Raw genomic sequence first — 22,930 nt, 5'->3', positions numbered from 1 at the left:
AATGCATATAGTACGCAAAAATGTATAAAACAGACAATGTTATAACTCGTTATAATTCTACTTCTTTTAATTGTGTTCGCGGAAATTTTGCACGCAAAACTACGTGGCGTAGTTATCGGCTCGATTAATTGGTGAATTAGCGAATTTAGCCACGTTATCGTTTTTATTTAAGTCAATCCGATCGAAGAATTCGTCGATTTCCTAGATTTCTGTACGACAACGTTGTTGAGGAATATTTCACGTGCGTTGTGTCAATTATTCGTTCACCATTTTCGCTTATATCGGAACGCGTCTGATTTTACAGAAGGCGATTTTGTGTGAAATCTTGCGATTGCTCTTTCGAACGCAGACTCGCGAGATTAACGAGAGGCGGACGTGCAAACCGGTGGAAACAATTGGTCAATTCGTACGCGACTAATTAGAGAATTGCAACGATGAAAATACTGCCTGGCTCTTAATTCGATTCACCCAATTAACTCTCTTTCTTTCTCTGTCCCTCTACGGACGACCATAATCTCACTCGGTCAGCCGAGTTTCTCGAAGCGATCTCTAAACGCTAAACGGGAAAAACAGACATGTTTATATATGTATATAACATTAGAATTATGCACGACTAGAACATAACACTAGCAACAAAGAAATCAAAGCAAAAATGACATATGAAGAATTACATAATGTAAGAAGAAAAATTCTAATCGCTGAAATTGCACAATAATGTATATTTTCGCTAACGATTGTGAATTCTTCGTTTTAACTTGAAATTAAATTAATTTGAAATTTTTGTCATAATTGGATTAATTTCAAATATTCACGAAAACGTAGCAAGACACCTGATGGTGTATGTTCGATCCGTATAAAGTCAATTTACACAAATGATATAGTTGTAGTCTTCGATTGTGGCGCAGTTTAAAGTTCGACTCATTCGGTCGTTTCCAGCAGTTGGGTCAAAGTTGTATCGCGACGAAAAAGTATCTCGCGACATGATCCTGAATCGTACGAACGAAATATATCGCGACTGACATAATCGAATTTGGCTTGGACGTGTGTAGAAGCTGAAGTTTCGAGATAAAAAAGGGGCTACAATTAGACCGCTGATGTTCATGCTTTTGTGGAGAATTTAAATTACATGAAATTACACAGAATACGTAGAACATTCGAAATATCTAAAATGAGATTCTTTATAATATTTAGAAATAAAATTATAAATTAACAACTAGAACAAATTTTTACTTAGATTTCGTTTCATAAAGATACGAATCGACAATACTGACTACGGTAACTATTATTTCTCATTTTTAAAATAAATTCTCGATAATCGAATTTTAGTGGATCGAAAGATTTGCTGCTTCGCTTCTATTATCAATTACTATTTCTTCGAATCGTAATATACGAAAGATGAAAATTTTACTACGAACTTGCAAGCGATTCGAATTATTATAGAACTCGTTAAAACATAAACGAGGCTACATTGGAAACTTCCCGACATACAAACCAGCTAATTGCACGCAGTTTCGAGTGCACAGACTCCATAACGCTCCACAACAAAATTAATCTGTGCGCCGGCAACAGCGGTTAGGTAACCGAGGCTCGTCGATTCAGACGTGACGAATAGTTAGACGTGGATTATGAAATGAGTTACGATTGCTAGATCATTTGAAAGCTGTTTTGCCGTGATAATTTTCTGTGTTTTCGTCTGAGAAGAATCAGACTATTTCTCACTGTATGCATTTTGTCTATGAAAAGCAGTTAATCAAAGAGAGAAAGAGAGAAATAGAGAGAAAGAAGGAAAAACTCGAGAAGGTGTTTGTCATCGTTATCAATGAGAATCTTTATCGCAACTCGAGATACGCGACGTACGAATATGCTTCTCAGAAATTTATTTCGCCAAAGATTGGATTATTCTCTCCCGTATACGCGTAAAGATTTTCACGTTTACAGGGACTCATGATCAGACGAGACAAAGTGATTTTGTTCGACGAAAAATACTCTCCATTTTGTTTCTTAATAGTCTGAATAAAAGTTTTAATAAATACAAAGATATTTATAAGAATAAATGTATAAGAAATATAGCATGTTAGAAATATTGATGCAAAGCGAAGAATAATTTAGTTAGGATAATTTCTGGAGCTGGAAATTCGATGCATTAGTATCCTGAAATTTTTCTGAAATTCAGCTTATTTACGATTATTTATTGCTTTTTACGAACACCGACGATACTAGTTTCCATCGTCGTTTAGTTACATGCGATAATTATCCGTGTTTGTGTGTTCTTTAAATATACTGAATCGAGGCACATTGATACTTATTTACTTAAGACTCACCGCATTGTTGATTCGTTTACACGGGCTTCTCGATAATATATTACTCGATGAACAATTAAACGTTTGTTTAAACAATTAATAAAACGATTGAAAACTACGAATCGTATGAATGTAAGACAGAAATGAACGAGATATACATACATATTATATATGTGTATATATATATTCATGAACATATTATATTATATTGATTCCAAGTTGTTCAAAGTATTTTCAATCGCGATTATCTTTATTAGTAAGCTGCAAGTAGACATTATTATAGTCGTCAACGTGTTGCATGAATGTTCATCTCGATTTAAAAAATCAATCTACGATTCACATTTTCCACTCTGATATAAGAAAAAAGATGAAAATTTCGAATTCTTTCTGAATTCTTCCTATTAAAAAAAAAAAAAAAAACATAATGATGATGAGAACATTTACAAATAACGAAACAACTTCGTTCAAATGAAATCTGCGATTTATTGTTTTCACTCCAAACGCAAACAAAAAAAAAAAGAAACACTTTCGAGCGTATTAGATTCTTAGAAAAGAAAGCGTACAAAGAAGTTCGAATGATTTTTCAATCAATCGATCGTATCAGCACGTATTGATCAGTTACAAGTTTAAAAAACACACGTTTATCGATACATGTAAGCACTTCACTAAAATTCGCTCTGAAATTATCGTCGTAATAAATCTAGAAAAATTATTACGACAAATTACGAATTGCTCGTTTGCTCACGCTGATAGTTGCAATGTGAAACACATGCCCCGGTTCCAGCGTTTCCCATTTACGGTGCCGCGGACCTTAAAGTCCTCCATCTTGCGAGTACGCGTTTCGTACGATCGCCGCCTTCCTTCAATCGCGCAATTATTTCAGACGCATGTGAGACGGTATGGAGAGAATTAAGGAAGAAAAAAAAAAGATTGTTTGTAAACTATTAACGAAGAGCGTAAAGTCGTGTGTCTTGGATGCGTGTTTCTTCTTGTTGGGTACTCGGGCACGGGAGGTGGGGGATGCGCCCGAAGAGACAGTCTCGGCCGAGTGCCTCGACGTGTATAAATACAAGCAGTCGGCTTCGTTCTCGCTTAGTCGCTGCGATACTCGATTCTCGTGACGGCCTGTCGATTCGGCGTGTGTGTACCACTGTCAACTGTGTAGCCCGATAACTCGGTTTATCAAAAACCGGCTATCGTCGTGGAGTGTAAGCAGATCAGGTGCGCACGTGCGCGCAAAATCGAGACGCATTACAATAAAGTTGCGAAGAAAGAAACAAGAGAAAAAAAGAGGAGGCGAGAGAAAGTCGCCTGTTTTTCCGCCGGTTGTGCGTCTCTCTCTCTCTTCTTAACACGAGACGCTGTGTATCCTGTTATATCGTCGTCGAATTTCGTTTCGTCAAACCTACGTATTAATTTGCTGAAGATTGCGCGTGTCACGTGTGTTCTCTCTCTCTCCCTCTCTCGTAATAAACGAATCTCGATTTTGGCCCGTGTGTGTATACGTGTCGGCATCGCGACAACGTCACGTCGGTGTTACGACGACAAGAAAGGACGAGTGTGCGGATTGTGGCCGACATCGGCGGTCTCAGCGGGCCAGCCTCGATTCCCCGTCGTTACCAGCGTATCAAACGACGAAAGAAACACCGCTTTGGGCTGAACGCTATCGAAAAGTCGAGTCGTTCACCTGCAAGCGTTCCACTGCCCAAAGAAGAAGACGCTAGCAACAGCGAAGCTTGGTCGTAATTCCTGCATGGAAATCGTGGAAACGATTCGAAGTCGCTAGGAAATTGGCTTCGCAGCAAACGAGACTCGTCTCTTCGTTCTCGTTCTCTCGTTGAACCAGACAGATTCGCTTTGTTCACTGCGAGGAACCGTTATCGAATTCGTTCCGAGTTGCTCCAAATACAATCTCTCGGTTGTAAGTTGTTACAACACGAATCACACACCGCGCCACCTTTGACGGCTCGAGGACGAGGTAAAGGTTGATTCGGTTGACGTTCCGAAACGTAGAAACGCGGCGAACGAGTTTCCAACCAGAGCTCTCTTCTCGACTTACCAGAAAATAGAGAAACAAATGCGTGCGAGCAAAAGACGCGCGCGAGGTGGAAGGTAGTCGGTCGACCACCGTTGGCTGGTTCCGCGCTCACGATTCTCTTGGGTCAACGATCTGTTGGTGGATCTCGCGCTTGAGCTGTTCCCGGTTTGTATACACGTATCTGTGGACAGGTCCGGTCGATACGATATATACATATATATATATAGGTTCGTGGTTCGGTCGCGTTCGTTGGATACGCGCGTATTCGTGCCGATAGCACGTTTCACGAGGAGTGAAAAGGCGGTCACTCGGTACGCCGTCGTGGCTGCTTTCACCGGCGACGGAATAATGCCGATCGCGCCTTAACGGTACGCGACTCATGCCTTCCGTATTTCCCTTGCGAACCACCGGGAAAATGATCGCGGATCTCGGGTGATTAAGTGTGCAGTGCATCGCGACAGTTTCCTGATGGTTTTTCCTCGTCTTCATTGTTTAGTATAGTGGTCGCGGGTGTTTCGGTGTTGTTGATTTAGTATATCAGCAATACAGTGGAAACGTGGATACGCGTTTCGAAGATCTCGATCGATACGTAGCATGGAAAGCAAGATGTACATCAGCAACGAGCCGCAGAACAACGGCCACTCGGCCGCCAAATACGCGTCGACTAATTCGATTCCTTCGATAGTGGAGAAAGAGTCATCATTCGCGAAACTTATCGGCGCTGTTGGTAGAAGGGACTCGAACGCTATTTTACGCGACAATAAAGGCAGACGGCACAGCGTGCTGGAGGATCTGAAGGCGCGAAGGGACAGTCTATTTCATAGAACGAGACGCGATAGCGTTGTCGAGGAGAAGGAAAATGCGAAACAAGTGCAGAAGGAGAAAAGGCGCGCCAGCGAGGGTGGCAGAAGGTGCTCGGTTTTCTACGTGTCGCAGGATCTGCTCGAAGAGAACCAAGAGCTACTGGAGAACGAGAGAAGAATACAGGCGGACGTCGAGAACAAAAAGGCTCGCAGAAAGTCATGGCATATCCTGGCCAGGCCGCCGAAACTCGATCGCAAAAGGAGGAAAGGGATTGCTGGTGTCCCGACACAGATCGCAAGCACCGATGGACTTTACACGCAAGCCAGACAGAAGAGGCCTTCCTGGTGGAACATATTCGTACCTGACTCCGTCACCAGGTATTTATTAGTTCGCGTTCCGCTGCTATTCTACTTTGCGTCTTTTAAAGATCGATGCTTCTTGTGAAATTCTTGGACGTCAATAACTATACGCCATCGTCGTCTTTTGTCTTTCTCTTTGTTATTGGACCGCGTCGTTTTATCTTTTCGTAAGGCGCTGTATTTAAAAGTTGCCTCTCCAAGTAAATCGCTTTTACTTAAACGAAATTGCTCGGTCGAGTTGCAACGCGGATAAAAACATAGACATAAAGTAAAACCGACCAACTCTCGTCAAACGTTGTACGGTTGGCCGGCTGAAGTTTCGTAGTGTTCGCATCGATAATTTCGAGCGGGACCGGTTTTCGCGGGGGTATCCTTCCCCGCTCGTCACACGCAATGCTTTTATTTCCATGGAAACCAGATGAATAAATTGCCACGTGAACGTTCTCTATCGCATAACATCGTTCGTTCGCTGCACCAGGAACGACGTGTCTACAAATTCGTTGCTCGTGAGATATTCGCGGAAGTTGATCTCCGTAATCTCAAAAATCGACTATTTATTAGGATGAGAAAGTATGGCAATTTGGAAATTGAATTTCGATTCTTCTCTTAACGGTGAACAACACGCATAAACGATACTTCGTTAAAAACGTGGAAACTCAAAAGATCGATACACAATCCTGTAAAGGAAAGACGATACTTTCCTCGCTGAACAAACATGAACAGTTAATAATATTAAGTTTGAAATCAAATTAACGAAGAATTTACCTTCCTTAGTCATATTGTACGCTTCTGTCGTATCATCTGCCATATCGGGGAAAAGTCACAGTTTTCAGATTATTATCATGGACGTTACGGAGTGGAGGAAAGACACTTAGCAATCACGATTTTGTTATCGTTTATTCGTGTTATATCACCGCACTGTTACAGTAGCGAGTAGAGTGAATGTGATTTGCGAGAAAGAATCGCGAGACAGGTGCACCGTGTAAATATTTAGCGAAGTCGACACGAAGTTAAAGCCATAATCCGGGCCCCGGTAATCATGTCACTTGTCAGACAGTAGCATTACCGCCCGCGATAACGACCTCGTTCATAGCGTATACAACGCTTTTACCAACCGAATTCTAGCATGATCTGTTTGTATTACGTAGCCTGGGTGGAAAGTGCCTCGTGATAAAAACATTTGCACGCGTTTCTCTAGAACCGTTAATATTTCTGCATCGAAAGCTGACGTCATCCGGTCTTGCGAATAAATCCTGTGTCCGCGATACAGATCCTGTAAGTAGGTACATAGACGTTCATTCTTTCATCATCATCGAAATTTTGTAGATTAACTATGCGAATGGTATACGTACGTATATTTCACGGTATACTCGGTTTGCGTAAATTTTGCGTATGTTTAGAATTAAATAATAATATGCCGAAACGTCGGTGTATTTGCAAGACTCATAAGATGTTAATTTTATCCGATGTTAATGGGAATTTTTCGTACAATAGTAGAAAGATACACATATCTTGCTTTATGAAAATAAATCAAACCGCAAATATGTGTTTAACTTGTCTTTCAGCGATTTTGTTTTTCGCACTTGCGAGTACAGCGTCCTTGAGAGGGGAATTGTAATAATTACGTTTCCAACCATTTCGCAATCCCAAACACGATGTATCATCGATAGCATTGAACTATCGCTAAGTTTCTAGCAGAACAATCAGGTGCACGATCAATAGAATTTTGTAAAATAAATTGCTTCTTAAACGGTTAGTTCGTTTAATAATATGGGAAGTTTGCAACGAAGGAATACGGAAAACCGGGAACAAAATGTTGATTTACAGCTTTGTATGTATCGGTGTCCAATCTCGCGGGTTTCCTAAGACGGGAAATTTTTCTAAAGTTTCCCCGTGTGTTCGTCGGTAATCCCACGATTTCTCCGCGCATCTATAAACGCGGAAATCAAACATCGTGATTCAATGTGCGTTTATCGTAGGAGTCGTCTTAATCATACGCAATCGGTCGTCCGTACTTGACGAAAAGCGTCGAGAAACGTGGATCGAGTTGTCAATAGCGAGCGCGCCATTGTTTTTCGATATCGATCTTCTGCTTTTCCTTTATCCGTGATTGCGTACAATTATCTCGAAATTTATTTTCTTTATCTGTGACAACAGCATTACGGAACACACGAACGTTCGTCGAATACGTTTTTTTACTTTTTCTGTTTAATTTTTGACGGACGAAAACAACATATGGAACGACACAGACAAGTATTATCGATTTGTTGTTGATCTTTTAATCTCGTCGTCGATACTTGTTGTTGTTAATTGTTCGCTGCTTCCTAGGTGTCGGCTGTCGATATCAAATCCAGTCGTGTCAAATTAACGATTACGGATATCATTCGACACTGATGTTTTGATCGTTTAATTGCCGTAACAAAAAACGTAACCTTCGCCGCGTGATTACTCAGTCTTTTTATTGCTAACTAAACACTAATTTTATTGCTGTTCCAAGCATCGGCATAATTATCCCCAACGGTTTGATAATTAAACGTACCTCGAGAAAGCATGGTGCAATCGATCTGCCCTAATCGCATTGCCTAGCACCTTTAACATAAACCTTTTTAAAGAAATATCCAGAAGCAAGAAACCATTATTTTTGCCATTATTTATTCCCCAATCAATAGAGAAGAAATTGAGAGTGTATCTTCTCATTTCGCGCTTCCTCTAATTACGTCATGTTGTTACTTTTTACGACTCTCATTAAACATTGCACGACCGGATCGTTGTTTCCTCATACGCTAAGGTTTTGGTGTAGCGAGATTTTGATTTGACAAGACGACAGCTGCGAAATTTTGAATAAGATAGCTGTATGTGCTTTAGGCTGATGGTAAAATTGTCCCAGAAGGATTTGAACGCACAGCCCTTTGTTTTCGAGAAATTAATTGGGAAATTGTGTTCTTGGTGCAGCAATTTCTCACGTTCTAAAACGTTTCTCTTACAATTTCCATCCGTAGAATCGTAAGACTTTGCAACAGTGCTGTGATAAATAAAAGTAATGACAAATTGATCAAAGTAAATTGTAAAAATTTGATATTCAACCGAACATAATATCAATTTTAAAAGAATTTATTACATTGCCCGAAATGTTTCTTTCGTTTTATGAGGAAATAATAGACGCACAACGTTTTTTGTTTTATATTATTTTGTCGAATTACGTACGATCCATTTTGTGCTGTTGAGATAAACACCGCGACGTTTCACAGACTTGGTTTCACGTTTGTACGAAGCTGCACTGTTGTAGAAAACACGTTTGCGAAAGGAAGACACTTTCCGGACAATCTAATATGAAGATATGAAAAAATTTATTAATTTCTCGGAAACAGACGGTTGCACAGTGAAATCTTTTTGAGGCTGTTACACCGTCAGCCTAAAGCATCGTATAGACATACAGCCAGTTCACTCGAGATTCCCCAGTTCTTGCCATTTCTTTGTAAGTAGAAAATATGCTAGATGTCCATGTTTCTTGCCGATGACGTGTGATTTGGCACGTATTTTACGGAATATTAATTACACGTTATATCTATATTTAAATATGAAAGATCGTATACTAACGTTTATATATAGTATACTAATGATACTACACTCGAACGCTATAATTTGATTTGAGTGTATAGGGACAGGTCTGATTAGATTTGGGATACGTGTAGTTAAATCTGCTTAAGTTTAGGTTGACTATAGTTATGTACGACTAAGTTTGGCTTGTATTCTAGTAGGTTTGAATTAAGTACAATTAGGGAATTTATACAGCGTGTTCAAATTTTTAATTCCCAATGTCGTTTTCATCAGCGGTAGGTTTCTAAGGAAAGTGGAAGAAAATTGGAAGGGAACAGGGTTCAATGAATTGATCCATTTACAATGTTACATAATGGCAAAGAACAATAGCAGGAACACCGTGTATATGAATGAAATTCGCTGTACGTACATTCATTCCCGTAATATCTGTAGTCGAGGTTAATAGGAACTAAAAATCGATTGGACAAGATGAAATTGCATTCTGAACACATTCGACGATAATTTCCTTACTTCGTAGGATCACGAGGCGCCAGGAACATTGTTAGACATGGCAATTGAGGGAATTTGCAGTTTTTATTCCGAGAGGGCGTATTGTTTGCGGGAAAAGAAGAAAATGAAAGAAGAGAAGGAAATGTTCAGTTGGCTGACCAGGCTCTGCTGTTTTTTTTTTCTGCTGACGAGGAAAATTCACCGAGGAAATTGGGTCGATCCCGTAACACATTCGCACTGTTTCCCTCCTTGAAAAATTGGCAGCTCGTTTCGACATCGGTAATCCAACCGTGTCGGCTTTCCCCTGGCTGCATCTTTCTCCCCGTTCCATTCGATTGATCCGCAGCCGTTAATTTTTGATAGTTTCGTGCCAGCTGATTCACGGCAGAGCCGCCGGTTTCGACGTTATATCCCACGAGCTCCGTACGCTCCAAATAGAATATCCATCCTTCTCGTTTCTTACGTGGATCCTAAAAACCGCAAGAGGAAAAATTCTTCTCCGCTGAATCACATTTTACGGACATCTTCTGGAGCCGCTTCTCTTTGTTCGATAAATTGCTGCGAATTACCGTCAACGTATTTGGTTTAAATGGATCAGATTGAATATCTTGAAGAGTATGGAAGATAGGAAAAAATGTTTCAGCGGAAAATTGTAAGACGACAGATACATAAATTGTTACAAATATGATTTTTTAATATCGTGGAATGTAAAATGCGTAAATTGTTGCAAACGTTATTGTTTGAAATTTACATTGGAATTTATGGCTCTTTACAGCTGCTTGCGATAAATAAATTTATCAGGATTAATTATATATTTTTATGCGAATTTTTATTCGTTTTATTAAACGAATTCAGACTTCTGATATTTGTTTAACTTCGCGAAAACCACACTTTTCAACTGATGGTTAAACATATTTAAACATATCTGTCTGTAGCTCGACATATTTATTTTCAAAGCTATCGAATCGTTCGCGATGTCGCATCTTCTTTAATACTTGCATTTTTAATATCTAGAAAATTTTCTCTAGCATAACGTAATATGTACACACATTTCTCCGTGCTTCATACATTTACTTAAAACACAGAGCATAACAACGCAAATATTGTAATATCTACGATGTTTTTCTAACGTGGGAGAAATTTAAATTTCTCTTTTGATGTTTAAAAAATAAATTTCGTAGAAAGAGGAATTTTCAACGAGGTATTTTACAAACGAACGCTGCTTTCCGTTGCAAAGGATTAGAATAATGAACAAATTGGAAGGTTGGATCGATACGGTCGCAGACAAAAAAATGCACAAGGAATTTATCGAGACCACTGGGTGCTCCTGAAAACCGGTCGAACGTCTTAAAATAGCTGCCTGTGTTATTATTCTTCGCTCTTTTTTTTTTTTTTTTTTTCTATCCAAGCCTTTATTTACCGCGTTTGCTAGATACCAAACTACTCTTTCGATGTTTCTCACGGCGATTCGCACGATGTTGCGCGAACGTTTCGATTTCGCGTGGAACCCTACGATGCTGAAATTTTCCTCGAGGACAGGCGGAAGTTTTCAAATCCAAAGTAACGAGCTAACATCTCTTCTTCAATTAATTAATCATGGAACGAGACGTTTCATTGCAAAACGTAGAACCTTTTGCAACAAGTAGAAGAATATATTCCGTTCGCAACGCGGAAAGAAGAATAAACAACATAGAAGAATAAACACAAAGAGAAGGAACGATCCTAATTGGTTGAAGCGTGTTTTAACAGAGAAATAAAGAAATGAGAAAGGGGAAAAAGAGTTCGAAAGAGGTTGAAATTGTTTTTTGCTCTTTGATCGTGCTTCCGTACGGAAGAAAAGAAAGAATGGCCGTGGAATACGAGCGAAACAACCGCGCGAGTCGACTTTAAAACGCTTGTTTTCCTCGAACGGCCAGGAACGTGTTCAGGAAAAGTTTCGTTGCCAGACTCGAAGAATCGCTTCCGGTGTGCCTTATTCCCGACATCCAATAGAGTTTGCGTTGTTGTAACGTGTTTGCTCGTACAATCAACCTTTCAAACTCCTTCATTCTTATCCTCCCTTCTTTCATTCAGAAACAGATTCTGTTATAGAGAAAATAAATTTTCCGCCTTTCTGTTTTACTTTTGCTGCTTGCAGGCCAGAGCTTCGTTTATTTCGTGGGCTTTGGCGAGGAATGGAGAAAAAACCGCATTAAAAAAATGCTTGGTAACGACGAGGAAATTAGCGTGGGAAATATGTTTCTAGTACGAACAAGTTTGATCTGTATCTACTATTATTATTGCGACTGTTTCGCGATTTTAACTTATCTATATTACTTTAGCTTCTGTATTGATAGTGATTCACAACAGCAATTATCGGTGTAAAGATACGACCTAATAAAATTATTAGACGCCTTTTAAGATAGAATTAATCTTAACCCTCGAGTGCACAATTTTTCTCAAACACCGTGTTATTGTTTCTTTTTTTTTTTTTTATACTTCACGCCGGTTTTATAATAACAAAGAATAATCTTTATTAAAACAATTAATGTCGCCCGTATCATAAGTTGCTCTTAATTGTACGTATTTTAAATGCAAATTACCGACAGCTGAAGACATTCAAACAATTGCAAACAGTAGCATACCTGAGATCCTCGTTAGCGGTTATAAACGAGGCAATTGAAATTGTCGATGAAAATACGACGAATTAAACGACATACAGTCCGACATTTCGCCTCTGCCAATAAGGTGCTCGCAAATTGCGCAAGCATTCGACAGCCACTCGAAATTGCCACCACGTGCAACATCTGTTCTCGTGCAACTCTTTGTACACCTTTTGCACGCACACGTATAAACATACGTGCCGTGCAAATGTAGCGCGCAACTTATTTGCGTTCCATCTCTATTAACACGACCTGTTCCACCGTTATTTTTATCGCCTGCATGTACGTTCCTTTATATCATTCTTATTTTCCACTCTGCCCATCGATTGGGAACGACAATCGTAAACATTCATGACGGTCGGACGATTAATTAAAAAAGAAGAGGATACGAGCGTAGAAATTATTCTTAGAACGACACTGACTGCAAGGCGTAGTACATTTTTAATATTTCACAGTGTTAATAGTGTTAGAATAATGTAGAACGTGAATTTCTCAGAATGAGTATTTGATACTGAGATTTTTAGGTTTGTAAACAAACTAACGCGAGTGACAAACTGACGATCCAATAATTATAAATAAAAGTTTGTAATCTGTTTACGACGTATTTGCATATTTTGCGAATATTTTATAAATTATGGCCGATGGATAAATTTCTGACGATATTTGTTGCATCCGAGAAGCGCAATCGCACCGAACAGCCTTACGAAAATCAAACGCTTACGAATCCAACATTTTTCTCACAAATGCGCCAATCTGAAGAAAAAGACCAATAAATTGTTCGCTTGTAGAAGACAATACCAATTATTGAATAACAATAAAAATCAATCGAAAGGGGCAAATAAAAATGAATAACCCGAACATAATGTATATCGTTAGAGGAGATCGTGAACATGTTCGATTGAAAAAAGGCGAAGCAGGAAATTGAATTTGATCGGAGTAGGCTTTATCCAAATACATTACGGGTCCTATTCACGTGGAATTTTATGCCAACTCCTGCGTATTCGCTAAAAATATGTTGTTATGTCAGCCGGTTCGCGATGATATGTTCGCACGTCGAGAAATTTCGAAACGGTAAAAGTCGACGAACGCATCGAAAGCGAGTGTTAATTAGTCAGATATGGTGTAGCCTTGTATTTGGTATCGGTTGCAACCGAGTTCAGCGCGGAGCATTGTCCGACGAATTATTAATGCAGTGCTACACACGCTGGCGTGTGATTAGTATCTTAATTAGTAACGCAAAATTTATATATATATATAATTTATGCTTAGAGGTCATTGTGTTAGAAGTTGCTATTGTGAGATGCGATTTTTATACTTGCAACAAGCTAATTATCTAATTCGAGGCTGATGATCTCAATGGAACTTTGTACACATACAAGCAAAGTACGCTATATAAGAAATATTGTTTCTCTGTGTTACAAGATTAATTTGTTGTTTCATTATCGGTATTTGTTTAACAATTATCGATATTCACTTATTTATTTATCTTATTACTTATTGTTTATATTATATATTTACTTAACGATTTTATCGAAAGATACACGCAACTTGAAGTTTATACTTTCATAGTAAATACATGAATTGAAGTTTCATGGAAATGAAATTAATATCGTTAGTAATTATTAGTAATATCGTAGTTTACTCTTTGTATCTTCGATTTTACGTATTTACACTTGTCGCGCATGATATCAGATCCACGCAGAAGGTTACGATTAATACACCTGGTATACAGTGTTTAACGAGCGATAAAATCCCAGCGATAAAAGTTGAATCATTGTATAAAATTGCTTAGACGATCTCGGCTGTAAATCCATGCTATGCCCATAAATCTTCTCTCGAGAAAGGATTAATTGAAAATCATAATGAACCAGTGGAGAGGGTTGATTCAGCGTCGTTAAACCGAAAATGCACGTACGCGTGACGTCAAAAGTTTAACGAAGGAAAAGAAAAGCGCAATTCCTCGCGTCCCGCTGTGGCCGCTCGTTGAATAACAAAACGCAAACAGTTCTATGTCCCTGTGGTATGCACGACGCATCGTAATAAAAATCGAAGATTCTTCAACGTGAACAAAGACTTTATTGTCTTATCCGGCGATCTGTCGTGGGAAGTTTCCGTTTGAATCTTTTATGCAATCGTGATGCACGATATTGGTTGGTAGTAGACAAATGTGTCTAAGTTTTAGGTCAATTAGATGTACCTTACATTTAGATCTTTTTCCTCGCGAATTTCTCTCGTACAGTTCATTTACAAAAGTATATTTATTATTCGTATTAGCGTAGTTGGTATTTGTTCAACACGAATACCTTCTCTACTCTTCTTTCTTCTTCTTTTTCTAATAAAACTGATAATATTAGGTTGCAACAAAGATTAATTCTATCGTCATCTATATTTGTAAACGGAGAAAAGAAAATGAGACGAATACGCGTTACATTGCAACATTACGAAAATATATATATGTAAGATCGTAAATCTCGGGATAATTCAGGGGATCGATTCTGAAGTCTAAAAATCGAGATTTATTGTGAAAGTAATTAAATAAAATACAGAAGTAAACAACAATTGATATCAATCTATAACAATAAATAACAATAAATTACATAAACGATAAGTAACAAGTTCTGTGCAATGTTTACCTGAAAATCGAGAATCGATTTTCAACGTCCTGAGCTACCGATCTTTCTCCGTCAATCTTCAATATTTTAAATAATTATTCTGTGATTTTGTCTGTCTCTAATGTTGCTCTCTGTCCGTCCGTTTGGAAAATGAGTGTCTCTCAAAATGGTTGTCCGTGAAACAAAAGAGGGTCGCTCTGTTCGTGAGACAAAGAAAGTCGTGCTATCCGTAAAACAAGAAAACTCTAGTGAACTCTAGGGAGTTTACATATATATATATTCGAAATAAATTTTTTATTTGATAAATGTACTCGTATTTCCTTGAGAATACAGTGACTCGTACGAACGTTTGTTTCTACTTGAAAAAATTCGTAGGGCAAATTTATAATACATATTACGAGAGTAAATCATCCGTAAGTAGAATAGGAATTCTTACACAGACTCGATGGACCAGCACGATGCATAAAATGCAAGTTTTCTGCAGAAGAGACGAAGGCAGTCAAGTAGAGTAGTTTATGAACGACAGTTCCCACAAAACGTCCACATAAATATTCATGCACGAACTTGGCTTATTCTCGAGGGCGTGCATGATGCACACATACGTACGTTTCGTAAAAAAAAAAAAAAAGTAACCTGCACGCAGGTGCACGTCTCCTCTGGAGGAAGGCACGACTTCGTCCGTGAAGAACACGCCGGCTGGCTACCCTGAGAAAGTGACGTGGAATCGCGAAGGGCGTGTATGCACCAGTCTGAGAAAGTGACGTTCACTGGTGCGGATACGCAGACGAGAAAGTAGCGAAGCGTTGTTACGCACGCGGCTCGCGTGTCCAACTCGCTTTACTCTTCGAACACGTTATCACGCATACGCGTATGCGTCCGACTTGGCTCTGCGTTCGCCTTGATATGAGAACGAATAACTGGCCTCGATGTAACGTGTGCATGTTGATCGAGAAGTTTATATGTAACTCAGTCAGACAATTCTTGCTTCGATCATCCGTATTTAGAATTAGAATAATTAACGATTGGAGCTCTGTCTAGTTGATGCGTAATTCGACGAGGGACTTTTTCTTTCGATACTCTGTATTTGGGACAGAGTATCATTTTGATTAGATCGATTGTGAGATTATAATTGTTGATAATCGGAATTTTAATTTTGTTATATTTTCATGTCGCGGAAATGGAGCTTGAGAGGTGAAAAATAAATTTTGCTATCGTAGAAAGGAGATTTTTAGAGACATATATCGAAATTGCTCGTGCATTATTGCGAGATAATTATAATTTCTAGTCGCCCGGGAGGCGAAAAGTAATTTTTATTAGTACGCTTGAGACACGGAGAATAATTTTTCCTACGGTGGAAAAGAGCGAAAGCGCCATCTTTGAAAGCGTATATTTAAATTCTTGCTATATTGTTATTGCCAGATAATTCTGATTATAATTTTCCTTTTTTCTCTCTCCCAATGTTTCAGCAGTGAAATATAATTTTCATTTTCGTTGTATCGTAGGTCGACGGTCAGGTAGCATAAAAATGAAAATATCGGTTCTATCAGAAATCTTGTTAGACGAGTTAATGGAACAAAACTGGTGTCAATCAATTCAATTATTGAACTGACCTCACGTCAATTTAAAAATTTTTCTTTATACCTCTTATCGAGTTTCGTGATCTTCTGTTGCAACAGGCAATCACTTACGCTCGTAACTCTTTCGAGCTAGGCGAATAAGGTTTAGAAATTGTAGAGTGGTGAGAGCTGAAGTATCGTGATTAATAGATTTTGTCTTATTAATTTATGTTCTGGCACGAGAGCTCCATTCTACCAGCGTTTTGAAAGAGAAGAACTATGCTCGTATTCTGTTTCTTTTTGGCTCGCTGCAGAGTTTTAAATTTACAATAGAAGCAATAAGAAAACCGCGTTCTTCTTACTTTCATAACTTCACCGACCAACCTTTCTCAATTGTGTTCCGACCGTTAGTACGATATTACCATTTCCATCTTCTAAAAACCTACGTAATAGTTGCTCCCGTTTAAAATTCCTTAAAGTCATGAATTTTTTCGGAATACCCTTGGACAATCCGCAGTTTCATCTTCGAATAAATGAATCATTCAGATCTCCTTTAAATCTTTTAGAATGCACTTCTGTTATTACTGTCGCCAAGAAATTTCAATTTTCCACGGGGAATCTTTTAAATTCGAATCCGCGAACATTCAACTTTTAAGTTAAAATTTCTAAATTTTCGTATTATAAAGTACCATTATATATAACCAATCGATGAACCGATCGAATTTCCATCGCCTGTGTTACATGCTACCATATGATTTTCATATAAAATCTATGTAGATATATTTCATTTCAAAATATGTCAGCTTTATCTATAAATTCAAGGGGAATTTTTCAAGATTCGTAATTTATTTTCTATTTGTCTCGATACGATATAAGCTGAACCAACGTATCACGGCCACGTTCAAATCCATAACGTATACACTCAAACGTGTTAATTAGCTCGGTGTTACCATTCCCAACCAAACGTTTTTCCCACGCCACCTCTACCATTCTGCCTATAAATCTCACTCGAAAATTCCTCACCAATTCCCCAGAACATTCCAAACCGTAGTCAAACGAAGTCACACCACGAATACCAAAGCTTCCTTTCTTCTTTCTTGTTCAACTTTCGCGCTTCGTAAATGTGAAGAGCAACCGAGCGCAATTACAATTATTTGTCCCGTGTGAGAATTAACATTCGAGACATTAACTCGTCGACTGTTGCGAGACGAAAGCTCTGTAAATACGCTTGAGTTGTAATTCAAGGCTAATGCTATTATACGGCTAACATTCTTTTTCTTTAGTAGAATTAATTTTACTTGATTGCTATCTTCATTGATTGGAAAAAGACAATACGATTGGAAGTTACTTTTATCAAAGATTAAGGCTTTTCTTTTACCGTATCTCGCTACTTTAGTTAAGAACAAAGGAGTTGAAAATAACTGAAAAATAAACGAAATGAGAGGTCCTACGGCCGATGTCGTAATTAACACTTTCAAATAGATACTTACACATGGACTGATAGTCCCCAGAATGCATCAGGATTGGAGGCGTGCGAGAATTTTTCTCGGGATCGGGTTGGATTCCTGAAAGTATTTCATAATTCGAAGCTGTCGGAATTCTCAGGAGTTTTCAAGGCTCTCGAGAATTTGAAAGTTATATATACGTTAAAATATGTAGCAAAAGCAATAACGAAGTAAGCGATAAATATAATATTTTATTACGAAATAATTTTTACGAAAAAATTTTTTTGCTTTATGTTTTATCTCGTTATTGTTTTCGCCCCATATTCTAACTTGTATAGTCTTAAAATTTTCGAGAATCCCGAAAATCTCGAATTATAAGATACTTCGATGAACCTAATCCGACTTCCTCTAAACCCGTACCGACACACTTCTGATTAGGATCTATGAACTTTTATTTTCACTTTTGACTCGTAAAATAAGTCAAAGAAATTTCTCTATTTACACATATGACAAATATTAACTTGTCCGAAAAGTTTCTTTCGTTTTATGAGGAAATAATAGACGCACTACGTTTTTTGTTTTATATTATTTTATTGAATTACGTACCATCCATTCTGTTCTGTTGAGATAAACACCGCGACATTTCACAGACATTGTTTCACGTTTGTATGAAGGTGCATTGTTGTAAAAAGCACGTTTGCGAAAGAAAGACATTTTTCAGACCACCTAATACGATCGTTGGCTACAATAATTAGTAGCGTGTGGAGATATATGAAAGAACAGAAACAAGCTCAATTACAATTTGTCCCACATGAGAATGGACATTCCGTGTCCATGTCCACCGATGCGTTATAAGTACCAAAGGATGGTAATTTAGGCGAAGACAGAAGGGAAGGCGCGAAAAGCGCGTGTTCTGCGATCGTGAAACGACTGCATCCAGACGTCACGCTCTGATTCACGCGCGGATCGAGCGCCACCCGTGCACGAGATCCACGCGCTCGATCTTGCCGATTTTTTTACCGTCCCCTGTGTTCTCCGAGTCGATTATTAGCCGTTTCGAACGATAAGCAGCCCGGCTCCGTCCACCTTTCGTCTCTCTTTCCTCCTTTCCAGATGGTGAAACACGCAGGAAAGATAAAAGTTGTAGCTCGGGAATCGCTGGTCAAACCGGATGAGAGAAGAAAGGATTGAACGTATACTTGTGTGCTTGTGTAGGTGAGCGTGGAAGGAGAGGCTGGTTTGGCCGAACAAAGAACCAGGACTCGAGGTGTCTTGAGTCTCGAGCGTGGGCTCGAGATAGCTCTGTTCGTGGCGATGCAGGCTTCTTATTTTTCCACTGTACTTAGGTATGACTCAGGCTTTTTGACACGATGCTTGTTGAAGAGTTGGAGGCGGCTGTTGATCGCTAGACCGCACAGTTTCATGCGTTTGCACGAAATTTAAGGACGCAACGATCCAAAGAATGCGCATAACTCTCAAACAAGAAATAATGGCCAGGTTATGGTTTTGGAGGTAGTTCTTGATCTTCAGTCGAGACTCGAGAATTTACGATCGCATGAATAATTAATTTGATTGATAATTTGTAACGTTGGAGAGGACACGCTGAGAGCAAGATAACGTAAAGAAGCTCTTTTTCTCCATTACACAGTTACGATTTTTGACATGCTGGTTATTAAAGTTAGAGCTACGGCTGCTGGCTATTTGAGACCAGCTTCGTTAAGATTCTAGTTTCGGATTGAACTGCTATATAGTCAGATAAATTCGATAGATTATTTATGACACGAGGGAAGCAGATGATACAAAGAGATAAAAATAGAGATGATACAAAGAGATATTGTACAATGAAATACATATATAGTATATGCAGTATAACGAAGTTATCAATTGGATGTTTCGAGTGAAGGATTTCTCGATTGACTATTATTTAGAGCAGAAGATTGCAACATACAAATTCGATCAGTATAACAGACTCGCACGAATTTTTCCTTTCTTCTCGTGGGACGATCCTCGAGCGTCGTTTTCGTTTAACGCACGGAAGATACCGTTTCCGCTTCAAGTCGCGGCGGAATATTAAACAGACCGTACCGATGCGTTCCACCGGTTGCTTCACCGACTCCCTTGTCTGCCAACGAGTCGCCTGTCCACCTCCAAGTCCTGACAGTTGCAGCCACGACTGAGAGAATGCCAAAGAACAGCGAACGACGTTCTGCCCTATATTCTACTCACGTATCGCGACGCTAGATTTTCCTTGAATCAATTTGAGCCATCTGATGCGAATCGGCGCAACCGGTGAATAGATCGTTCTGTGGAAATCTGATAAGCCAGGTAGAAATTTTAATCCAACAGCGTTCCTATGAATATGTATGTATTTTCGTAGATCTGGCTTCGAGCTTGAAGATTAGAGAAAAGAGTAAAATTGTTGTTGGCAAAAAGAGTTGTCCTTTTACATTCTTCGTAGATGAAAATAATGTTTTATCTCGTGATAATTATCCAAATTATCCGAACTGATTTTTCATTTGGTCTAGGGATTAAATACGCGTTATTACTATTCTTGAATATTTCCAAAATTTTGATTTTGGTAAGATACATTATTCTTTGGATCTTATACAAAACTTCTCCGATTTACTTTCTGTTCTTAAAATGTAACTTCTTTTTTTCACTAATTGTAAGTCATATTAGAATACTCTATTCCAACCAGCGAATGATTTAAAAATCAGTAAGTTAATAAATATAGGTTTATCGTGTTTTTCTCACGTAGTCTTCGCATTATGTGAAATGAGTTACGCGTAAAAATTATCGGAGAAACAAATTCTGACTTCGCACCTTTTATAGAGAAGCAATTTTCGAATTTATGGCTATATTTAAGTAATTACGAATTTTATTTCAAATTTTATTTCAAGAATGAGAGTAACGTGTGTCTCGTGTGTGGCCAATGTAGATTCGAATTAAGATTTGATCTACTGATAAAGCTCGTAAATCCGCATATACACCGACTATTTTAACTCAACCGGCACTATATCGATGTTAATCTCGCGTATAATTGGCAGACAGCTATTTGAGTCGTTCCATCAACTGATGTTCCTTGAGGGGAGATAAAACTGTTCTATTATGTGTTAACGTCGCAATTAGACGATTCTCTATTGTATGGAAATATTAAATTAGCAACGATCGTTTCGGTATCTAATAGATCGAACACTATATCGTTTATTTAACGGAAATAGGCGTTTAACGCTAATCTGCAGAGAAGGAAATCGTTTCATCCGAATCGTAAATTTCATTTCCAATTTTTTCCAATTTTTATACATTGAGGACCGGAACGAAGTGTGCAAATTTTATTAGGATAACGAACGACGAAATCAGGTAATCGGCATGCTAAAAAGAATATCAAGAAAGTTTCAAAGTCTCAATATTGATAATTTTCCAACGAAATAGCCCGTAGTATTTTACTTCTCACTATTTTTGATTCTACTTCGAAATCGAAACAAATTGCAAAATGAAATATTCCATTGCTTCGGACAAGAATACTCAAAGTTCAAAAAAGAAATCTCAAGAAAAATAGAAAATTCCAATATTCCCTTCGAGAAACGTAGACGGCATGCAAAAATGGAATAAAGAGAAGCAAATATAATCCCTGGATGCTTCGACATTACAACATATCCACGCATCAATAATATTAAATTCGTAATATTAAATATTAAATATTCGATTCATCCAAATGCGATACAAATAGCAGAGCCCTCGTAAGGAAAACCATTTTTCCATTACAGTTACTGTCCGTAACCACGAAGCATCTTGCATCTGCTACGAACAACGAATCTTGTTGTCTGGACAAACTTTCGACGTTATCTGAAAATTCTCGGGTCAATTTTGCGACTAAACGAAAATTGCCATAAAGCATGGAAGAGAAACATTCTATAGTTTTATTGTTACAGATCATACGCATTTTTGAATGTTTAACCCTCCAATATAGGAAGACATCTGAGAGACGTCATTTACTTCGTACGTTATTTTAGATCAATTTCATTATATATCATAATTTATTATCTAACCGTATTGTTATTTACTATTTGTAAAAATAATAATAATATATTAAAATATTATATTATTATAATAATATGTCATTTTTATCAAAATCAAATTATACATATCATATATACAAAATTTATATACAAAAAGATATATATATGTAAATTTTGATGTCTTACAATTTATCCATATTTCAATATATTATGATCGTATTATTGTTCTCTCTATAGACAGTCAAGGAAAATGCAGTTAGGTGATAAATTCGCTATAAATATATAATACCGTAAATATGTGTAAATATAATGTAATATAGCGCAAATATATACGTATATATAATGTGTACACATTGAAGATAGATCTATTCGTGATAGGTCGTCAGTGACCCAGAAAAAGGATTTTAAAAATTGTGGTCCAACTACATGATAGATGCAGCCAATTTTTTCGTGATCTCTTGCAGGATATATGTACACGTATTTTCACTAAAAATCACAAAGATATTTTAAGAAGTATTTCTACATTATAATACTAGCTAATGAAATAACTATATTATACAAATTTACATTACTGATTTCGCTTCAGAAATGTAGAAAGAAAGAAACAAAAAATTACTTCGATAACATTCTCTATTGAAAATAATAAAAAAAATTCCTCTTCTATAAAACACGCTAACTCAATTGAAAAATGAAATTTGCCATTTGCATGTTCGCAAACGGTGTATCCAGGCATGATTGAACGCTCGTTTATTTGCTTCGAAAACACTTCTATTCCTATTAATATACATACCCAAGAACGCATTCCTATGAGACTTTTAAGCGCTAACGTAAAAGTTAACTTTTTGGTTTTTTGTCCTACGGTGAACGCACTGTGAAACGCCAAGAATTCTACGTAACATTACGTCGAGCTGTGTTAAATGGTATTTTCTATATAAGATTAAATATCTCGCAAACACGAAGTACGAGTGACAAGAGAAAAAAAAGCTTCGTCGGTTGATTTATCGATATCGATATATTTCCAATACAAGATACCATCGTTCGTAACTTGCAACATATTTCGCAAATTTTTGCGCACGAATCTTTTTCATCTTCTTTATTCACTCTGCAA

The 22,930-nt window shown here is 37.9% G+C and overlaps 1 protein-coding gene across 14 annotated transcripts in view; it reads left to right on the top strand.

Moving 5' to 3' along the window:
• Mtd (TLD domain-containing protein mustard) overlaps positions 1-22,930 on the top strand; it is a 302,520-nt gene that overhangs the window by 156,091 nt on the left and 123,499 nt on the right. For 5 of the 14 annotated variants that reach the window (XM_072013249.1, XM_072013254.1, XM_072013253.1 and 2 more), the window contains exon 1: positions 3,387-5,519. The exons of 6 other annotated variants lie outside the window; for them this stretch is intronic. In XM_072013249.1, coding sequence (XP_071869350.1) covers positions 4,933-5,519 — 587 coding nt within the window. In that variant the 5' untranslated portion in view covers positions 3,387-4,932. Of the gene's footprint in view, positions 1-3,385; positions 5,520-22,930 lie in introns of those variants that run through there. 3 more of the 14 variants (XM_072013251.1, XM_072013247.1, XM_072013255.1) reach the window with 2 other exon arrangements.

Source organism: Bombus fervidus, chromosome 11 (assembly GCF_041682495.2).
Source record: "Bombus fervidus isolate BK054 chromosome 11, iyBomFerv1, whole genome shotgun sequence".
Taxonomy (NCBI): domain Eukaryota; kingdom Metazoa; phylum Arthropoda; class Insecta; order Hymenoptera; family Apidae; genus Bombus; species Bombus fervidus.
Note: the sequence above shows the minus strand (reverse complement) of the source record. Positions and strands in the feature narration are given on the sequence as shown.